The 9,408-nt window shown below is 48.1% G+C and overlaps 1 protein-coding gene across 1 annotated transcript in view; it reads right to left on the bottom strand.

Annotated features, from left to right (window-relative positions):
- Window positions 1-9,408, bottom strand: part of DPF3 (double PHD fingers 3) — a 204,006-nt gene that overhangs the window by 37,960 nt on the left and 156,638 nt on the right. Inside the window, exon 6 of the mRNA XM_011370920.2 lies at window positions 3,714-3,792. Within this exon, the coding sequence (XP_011369222.1) occupies window positions 3,714-3,792 (79 nt within the window). The remainder of the gene's footprint in view (window positions 1-3,713; window positions 3,793-9,408) is intronic.

Genomic DNA, 9,408 nt, shown 5'->3' with positions numbered 1-9,408 from the left:
AGAAGAAGAATTAGAGAGGAAAGATTCTAAAGAGACCAACTAAAACAGTGATGCAAGTGACTGGTACTCTGCCTGGAGAATTCCTGGAGACTCTAGGACTTCCAGATGCAAAAAAGCAGGGAATAAAAAAAAAAAGGCGGCTGAGTAGTCACAGGCCGGACGCCTTCAAATTTGGATGAAGCAGACCAGTCACTTTCAAAAGTCAGTATTCGTAAGTCTCCCCTCTCAGGAGCTCTCAAAAAATGAAGGTTCCTGGGCCTGTTCCCGGTGGTTCTGATGCAAGAGGTCTTGTATGAGGCCCAGGAATCCACATTTTAATAAACATCTAGATTATTCTGTGCCCTTGGTCCAGGTACACACTTTGACAAACACAACAACCTTTCTCACAAAATTATATTCAGTTGCTTGTTTTGTGGGTAATGAACACTTTTCCTTCAGCAAGAGATTGAAAGGGAAGAAATAGAACTTGAATCCTTAAACTCGGCAACTTTCAGGATAATTAATAGAAATTGGTAGTAGACTTGCTAGAAAATGAAGTATTCACCTATACACACGCACCATGGATTAGGTAAAAAATAAATTATGTTCAGATGATTTAATATTTCTCTGAGATGAAAGAAATTCAATGGCTGAATGAAAGATAATAGGCAAACTATCTATCACCTGAAGTTAACAGCTAAGATAATATTTCAACTATCCGTCTTGAAAGAGAAGTTTGAACCAGGAACATAACAGGACAACTATATTTAGGAATGTATACCAAGAAGGGTTAAATACAATCACATCTGAAAAATAGCTATTACTACTCCATCTAAACCTGGAAAGAGGTAGCGGGGTCCAAGGTGGCCTAATATTTTCATAAATAGCTCAAAACATGGAGTGAGGATTATGCAAATCAAACCACAGATGATACAAAAATGGCAGAAATCGTGAATCTGTGCAGAATGAAATTTAACTACTGGGCAATGTCTTTAAATTTGTCTTTATTGAATCCTGTATATTGAAGTCACATATTATTGTATCTCTTTATTGAGACTCAATATGGCCAAATGCAGAGTGATTTATGGAAGAGGAAATAATCAAATGCATAAACAGAAAAGAGCACACACAGAGAGAGGCATTAGCCACCTTCCGACCGTGTGGGAAGTCACTGAGGTGGCGCACAGAGCGACGGTGGCCAGATACCGCTACACTCCACAGACGTGGGTGGTGTTAAGAGCTGGCGTGTAAAATCAACAAGGAAACACGTCTGTTACTCTTTGAGCCAGTTGGCCTTGGTGCTACTTCCAATAGGAGTGCTGAGCTTAAATGTAAACCTGGAAGGGAATTCAAAGCAGGCTGTGACAGAGATTTGGGGATGTGGCCCTAGATAAATCAAGAATACAAGGGGATGTTAAGAGCGCCTCCAGAGTAGACAAAATGCTTAAAGTGCCTATTTGGTGGGAAAAGAAGCACAAAAGATAAAGGAGCCCGTAGAAGAGAAAATTTTCAGCTCCTATTAAGGAAAAAACGATCATTCAAAGCACTATTGGAATCATAGAAGAAAGGTCAGCTTATGGTAACACCATCCCTGGGGACATTCAAGGAGGTGACCAGATACCTCTCTACTTAGGATGCATTAGAGATTATTAAAAGCACTCCTTGCTCAGTTCGGGGGTGGGGGAGAGGGCCTCATGACCTCTCCAAAGGTCATTCCTATCCCAAAGGATCACATATCTGAAGGGCACCAGATAAAAATAAAATCTATTAATCACTGAGCTGCCACACAATTTCCTAAGAGAGTCAGAACAGAGAAGGGCAATCTAGGGTAGACCTTGCTCTGCCGAGAGAGGAAAAGGGAGGCAGTGCCTGTGCGGGCAGAGCCAAGAAATCAGCCACGGAAACTTCCAGAAAGCCAACATCAGGCCTGTGATCAGGCCTCCCAAGTACCACAGCATAAACAGAAGGAGGAAGAGACCCCATGAGGAAGGAAACAGGAAACAGCTAATGGCACTGAGAGCCCTTAAACAAAGCCATAGAAGCTGGGGGAGACAGTGTGATGCAAACACTTTTTGCAGAAAGAGGGGAGCAGGGCAAGAGAGGGACACTCATAAAGGGCAGTTTGTGGAGGCGGACCTCAGACAGAGGAGTGAAGAGAGGGACTGAGAGGTGGGCGAAAGAAGACACACAGGTGTGTCTAGGAGTATGTGAGATTATTACTGGCTGAGAATCCAGTAATCCAACAAAAGGTGCAGAGAAAGAGTAAAAAGTAATTCCACTATCTACGGTAGCAGAAGATCACATAACGAAAATAAAGCTGTTTCAAGGAGGAATCAAGAGGCAAAACCCCCGTTCCAAAGTTGCTCTTAGCATTCTTGAGAGCTGAGCGGTTTCAGTCAGACACAGCCAGAAAGCCTGTTCCGTGGAGTCTACAGGGCCCTCCCCTGCCCAGGGCCAGCCTCCCCAGGGCTAGCATGCTGGGGCTTTTATGAACCTCATTCGAGAAGTAAGAGCCATGTCAGAGCAGGCACCTCCTGATATTGCCAACAAGAATGAGACCCTGTGCCCTGCTCCCTCCCCATCCTGAAACGGGATTGCTCTGGGATGGAGATGTTACCTGCACTTGTCTCAGGAATGTCATCTGCACAATGTACTAAGCAGCCAAATAGGGGTCGTGGAGTTTGAGTTCTTCTAGCAAAATGTTCTCCAACTAGCTGTCATCCCACCGGACACAGAACAACTCAAAAGAGGCCAATGAAAAGAAAATAAAATGGCACCACCCCCAGTGTAGTCCCTGGGCCCCATCTCCCCACTTCTCTCCCTGCTTTCACGGAGACTGCAGACTCTGGCAAGATGAGTGGAGCATCCGGAGGGACCACCGCACCAGGGCCCTGCCTCAGCCACTTTGCTGCCATTCTCACTGCAGCCCCTCCTGTCCTACTGCAGGGCTCCGGGTCCTCAGAGAGAGAAGACAGGAAGGGAAATGGTCAGGGAGTGTGGATTTGAGGGGGCCGCCCTCACCGTGGAATGAGCAGATGGCGCCTGACAAGGTGAGAAGATAACGAGGGCATTAAACCCACACGCAGTGCTCTGCTAGGTGAGAAAGACAAACGCACCAGAGCTGACAGCAAAGCTTCTTTGGAGGCCCACCCACCACCGCGGCTCCCTGCGCCCTCCCCCTCAGCCCTCCCATCTCTGTCTGCAGACCCTAAACCCGGGAGCCAGGCAGCCGCTTGTCCAAAAGGTGTTTCTGAAGCTAGCAAGAAAGACAGGAGATGGATCGAGGGCCACTTATTAACGAAGTCATCAGCAGAATAAGGAAAGTAAAGGGAAACAAATGAAAAGTACAGGAGCCAAGTACCTTTGCTAGAGGACTGTGAGTTATACTTTTGTTTGGAACTCTCTGAAATAGGGGAATAGGGGATGGATCTTAAGGAGACAAGAGAGTGAAAGAGAGAGCTGGAGGAAAGCCACAAAGGAGGGTACTGCCCGAGAGAGGAGCACAGCACCCAGGGCGGGGAGGCCTCTCCGGTTGCCCTTCCTCGTGCAAAAACACCGGGGCCAGAGAGGGAGCAAGAGTAGGTGGTGACCGGTGAGGTGCAGGCATGAGAGCTGGGGATGCAGGCCTCAGAGGAGGAGCCGGCGGGCTCGCGGCTGGGGACTGACAGCCAGGGAAGCACAGGGAAGGGCGGGGCTCGGGGCAGGAGAAGGAAGGCGACAAGGCCTGTACTTACTGTCACAGACGTAAGGTTTGTCATGATCTTCCTGAGAGGCGGGGTCGTGCCTCCTCCTTCCGCCTGCAGAGCCGCGGGCCTGGGGAGACATTGGGGTATCAGGACACTCGTTATTCTGATCATCACTACAGCCCTGAGCATGTACTCGGTGAGGCCTGAGTGCTTCACGCACACCTCCTCATTCAATCTTCATCACATTGGTACCAAGACCAACCCCATTTCATAAGCCAGGAAACAGAAATGCAGAGAAGTTAGGTAACTTGCCCCAAATTGCTCAGCTACTCACCTGTCTCCTTTCATTAACTCTTCACAGTTCCCAGAGGGAGGTACAACTATTAGTTCCATTTACAGCTCAAGAGACTGAGGCAACAGAGAGGGTAAGTAGCTCGCCCAAGGTCACTCGGCTACTAAGTGCAGAACCAGAACATTAACTCAGGACAGTCTCGCTGCAAAGCCTCTAGTGACCAAATTTCCATCTGCTACTCTTGCCAGTACAACTTCTTCCTCCAGCTCCTCAGCTTTCCAGTTTCATTGACACCACATACAGAGGCTAAGCCTGCTCCCCTCAGCTGACCAGCTGATGGGTATACTGGAGAAAGTAGCATAATTACAATCATCAGCCAGGCTTCTCTGTTCACACTCCTTGCCCCAAATCTCTCAAGAGCCAGCCAGGCCTGGTACTGGGACCTGGGGCACGAGCTTGGGCATGTGGGGAGCTCCCCTCCCCCTGCTAGACCAACTCCACCCAAGCCCTTGGGTGGGCTTCAGCCAAGGCCTCCCTGTGTGGTCTGCCTCAGGCTTCCAGCCATTGACAGGGACTTTGACCGCTCACGGTCTCCTGAGGCTGGACTACTGATACCACCACCCTATGTGCAGCTCCAGAAACAGCCAGCATGTCCTGGAGTGGGGGTGGGATAAACTCTACCTCCGAGGACAGAAGACCAGCAAGGGAGAGAGCTGGCAGCTCTGCAGCCCCAGGACAGTGGCTGCAAGAATGCAGCAGGTTTATTTTTAAACCTTTGTAAGTCCCACACTAGTCACGTGCATAGCACCCTAGCCTCCTCCGGTCATTCTCTGGTAATGAGTGTCAGTAAACTCCCAACCAAAGGAAGTGCCTACTGGGGTCTTTGGGGACAGAGAGAAAAGCAGAGCCGTTGAGAAATAAAACATGGCAGTGACTCTGAGGTTTTGGTCAAGACGGTGGAGTAGTAATAGTGTATATCATACTAAAATATTGTATTTTATTTGAAAAATTACAAATTATTAAATAAATAAATAAAATTTTAAAAGCATGACAGCAAGGGAAAATGAGGCAGTCCCAGGGACCTGGCCTGGAAAAGTGGCCCTCGAGACTTCAGGGTCAAAAGGCCTGGGTTGCGTGTGCACTCCACCACGCCCCCCCCGCCCCCGCCTCCTCCGCCCGCCCGCACGCACACACGCGCGCACACACACACACACACACACACACACGTCACAACACCACCTGGCAAACTGCCACTTCCACCACCTCTCCTCAGCTTGTCTCTCTCCAAAACGAATTACAAAATTCCACCTCGCTCCTTTCTACCAGTCTTTCCCTCTCTTTGCCTCCTGGCCTCTCCCCCCCGTACATGCGCGTACACGCACGCTTGCGCGCGCGCGCGCGCACACACACACACACACACACACACACACACGAGCGCACGACAGCCAGCTGCCCCCTCCCCCCCTTGCCCTCATTACTCAGAGTTGACCCAAAGAGGGAGCTGCGGAAGGGCTGGCAGTCACCCTGAGGCATTGACAGGCCTCCCTGCCTGCCCATGACGCCGAGGGTGGTCACCCTCAGCTGCCCTTGCCCTCCCCATACCCCCTCCATGAAGCCAGGGACAGCTTGACGTGTGCAACCCGCAGCCCTGTCATAGTCGCCTCAGAGCAGGTGAAAGCAAGTCAGGCAGAATGCCGGAGACAACAGCAGACTCGGGGAAGGGGCTCTGAGAGACTAAAAATACCGCCAGGGACAAGGAGGAGACAGGCAGAACTGGAAGCATAACTGGAAGCACAGAGCTCCAGCTGAGCTCCAGCGGGGGAAGGGGGGGCCTGCTGAGAGCCAGGGTTTCATTTCACTCTGCAGGCCTAACCAGTGGGGTGACTGAGGGCTCCCACACTCTCCCTGTACTGCAGTTAACTCAACTGCAAAAGGATAGAGGCTATAGGGCATTGGGGAGACATGCTAGGGATTCTTATAGTCTCCTGGAATATCTCAAGCTTGGGAACTCGAAATCCTACTTGTCTTGCTCAAATGTCACCTCAGAGACGCCCTCCCTGACCAACTGATATCTCATTGTTCTCTTTCCTCTACCCTGCTGTACATTTCATCCCGGCACTTAGCACTGTCTGACATTAGACCATACATGTGTTGGTGTACTTAACTTTTTGTCACCCCCATGTAAGGGTAGAGCACATGTCTATTTGGGCCACCACTATCCTTGGAACCTGGCATAGGGCCAGCCACTCAAGAAGCACTTAATAAACATTTGCTGAATAAATGAATCCATCAATCAGCCAGTGGTTCCGTGAGTCAATCATCTTTGGTTCTTCTCTTTCATCCTCTATATCCAAGTGCTAGTTTTTCTTCCTTCAAAGGCCATCTTAGTCTTTGCATTTCCCTTAGATTCCACATTTTAATCCAGGAGCTTATCAGTTGACCCCTGAACTGCTCAAAGAACCCACCAGCTGGGGTTCTACCTCTGCACTGCCCTACCCAATCCATCCTATGGGACTCCCAGACCAATCAGGCAAAAGGAATAGAGAACAAGAACTCAGGATCATTCATTCATTACCACCTAAACAGAACCCACTGGCATGTACAATGGTGACCTAGTGCCAATCCCCCTAGGTTCACCTCAAGCTCATGTCATGTCCATGCCTTTGTTTTTATTGATCCCCGCCGTGGACCAGCGCCTCTGCCCATCCCCCATATGATGCATGCATTTACCCTCTAACCTCTCACTGCCCCAAGACTCTTCCTCTTGCCACACTGAGGAGTAAAAACAGCATCAGCTTTAAAGTCAGAAAGACACAGGTTTAAGCGCCAGCTATGTGTCTTTGGGCAAGTTACTTCTCTAAGTTTTCGCTTTCTTAATTGTAAAACAAGCATAGCAACACCTTTATTGTACAGTTGTTGAGTGAGTTAGAGCTAAGGGTGTGTGAAACCACAGGGGATAGCACTACGTCCACAGGAAGTGCTCAATAAATTATTTCCCCTCCTTGCCCAAGTTGATCTCTCTCCTCTGAGTACTTACTGCATTTGGTTAGTGCACAGTCAGAAGCCTGCTGCTTTCTAATTGTATCATGGCTATTTTCTCCTCAATTTAATTCCAATATTCTTGAGAGTGAAGATGAATTTCATACTTTATTATGAATCTTCAACACTTAGCACTATGCTGGGCACATAGCGTCTAAAGCTTTCACATGTATTATTAGTTCAGTTAATTCCTACAGTACCTTATGAGTGAGAGCAAGTAATATTATTCCCATTTGGCACTTGATGAAACAGGTCCTGAGAGGGTTCATGACTCGTCCACAGTCACAGAGTCAGTAGAAGGAGTAGGACCAAGGTTTCCAGACTCTGGTATAGAAAACACTGAAGCTAACTATCTGAAAGAAACCAGCCCTCCCTCTCTGAGAACTGCCCGCCCGCCTCTACCCCTCTGCACCCCATCCCCATCACACACTGGTGGGCCACGACAGCCGTGACTGTACCACATGGCCCTGCCCCCTGGCCACAGTTGATTGGCTGGCTCAGCGGTAGATACCTGGCCTAAGCTGGGCCAATCACGCTCTAGATCCAAAGGACCAGGGAAACAGTGACCCTATTCGTACAGGTCACTTAATCTGTAGGTCCATCTGGCAGTTCAGGAGCTATGGGGCCACATGCACAGAGAAACAGGAAAGGCAGTCTTGCGAGAGAATGATGGAACAAGAAGTAGAGGCTAGACGCTGCCTTTCCCAATCCTAAATCCTTGCCACTTACTTGCCCTTCCTGAGGTTTGAATCTTCAAAGAATGCTCAAAGTTGGAGCAACAGCCCAGCAGTATTTGAAATACTTCCCATTTTTGCTTAAGTTGTTGAGTTTCTGGCAATTAAAAAACCCTCGACTGGGACAGACTCAGAGAGCTAGTTCCTCTATACTGTTTGTTCTCAAATAGTGGTCCAGGGATCCTTGAGGGTTCCTGAGACCCTTTCAAGGGGTCTGCAAGGTGAAAACTATTTTCGCAGTAGTACTAAATGTTATTTGAAACTTTCACTCTCATTATTGCACAAGTACACAGTGGAGTTTTCCAGAGGTTACATGACATGATCGTGTCATCGCTCTGTGTTTGCATATTCTTAGGTTTAGTATTTTTTATTTTCATTTCTAATATGGTAAATATCATTAGTTATAACCTACCATAACAATAGCTTTTGGGGAACTCTCTGTAATTTTTAAGTAAAGAATTCCTGAGAACAAAAAAAAAAATTGAGATCCGCCTCTCTACCTCGTTGCTGTTTGAAGTGTAATCCTCAGGCCAGCAGCCCTGGCATCACCCGTGAGCTTGTTACCCAGGCAAGATCTCAGTCGCCACCCTGCAGACCTACTGCATCCAAATCTGCACCTTAACAAGCTAGCCAGGTGCTTCACATGCACATGAAAGTTTGAGAAGCACTGGACTATACCACGGTACATCAATAAATACTTACTGACTGATTGATAAACTGATTGATAATACTCACATGGATGACTCAGAGGAATTTCATGAATTTTAAAGAGTGTGGATTTCTTAGACTAAAGTTACCAGACACAATCATTAACTGTTGAGTATGAAATTCCCTCACCTCTCAAGGAATCTCCATTGTCAGAACTCCGAGAGTTGTTTCCTCTGCTTGCACCTACCTAAGAATATCTAGCCTTTATTAAGCACTCAGAATTGTCTGTGTATTATTGCTCCCATTTTAATGATGAAGAAACTGATGCCCAGTGTACTTATATAATTTGGTCAAATCACAGAGGTTACATAATTCACCCAAGTCTTGTAAGTAGTGGAGCTGGGGTTGGAACTCATGGTTCAAACAAGGCAGAGGCTGTTTTTATAGTCACTACCTTAGCCCTGGCTTCCTCAATAAGCACACAAAGCACCTGGGGGTCTTATTAAAGTGCAGACACTAATTCAGTCCATCCAGGGTGGAGTTGGGTCCTGCATTTGTAACAATCACCCAGGAGATACTGATGCTACAGTATAGTGCACGGCCTCAGACTGCCTGTCAGTCCTGACAACAGAAATGGGTGTGATTGTTCTCCAGGAACCAGCAGCAGCTTGAATACCCCACTTTAAAAGGTGGCTTGAGAGGGAGAAAAAAATGGTGTAGATGATAGATGCTCTGTTCATTCTTCTGGCAACCAAATCAAAGTTGTGACAGAAACAAAGAGCAGCAGCAAGAAAAAAATCGCCTGGGATCTAGACGAACAAGCCAAAGAACTACAGAGAAATCCAAGAAAGCACCCTGCAACGGCAGAAAGTAGGACAGGGTGAGGATGCGGGGCTGCCGGTCCAGAGCAGCTGAAGAAGACGGAGACCGTGGCAGCGGCAGCGGCAGAAGCTTAAAGGGGCCGCGTCCGCCAGCGGATTTTCGTGGTGACGGACCTGCTCGCTCTGAGCACCAGTGTCGATTCAGCTAC

This window comes from Pteropus vampyrus, unplaced genomic scaffold, assembly GCF_000151845.1.
Source record: "Pteropus vampyrus isolate Shadow unplaced genomic scaffold, Pvam_2.0 Scaffold177, whole genome shotgun sequence".
NCBI classification, from domain to species: Eukaryota; Metazoa; Chordata; class Mammalia; order Chiroptera; family Pteropodidae; genus Pteropus; species Pteropus vampyrus.
This window is presented reverse-complemented; position numbering and strand designations above follow the sequence as displayed.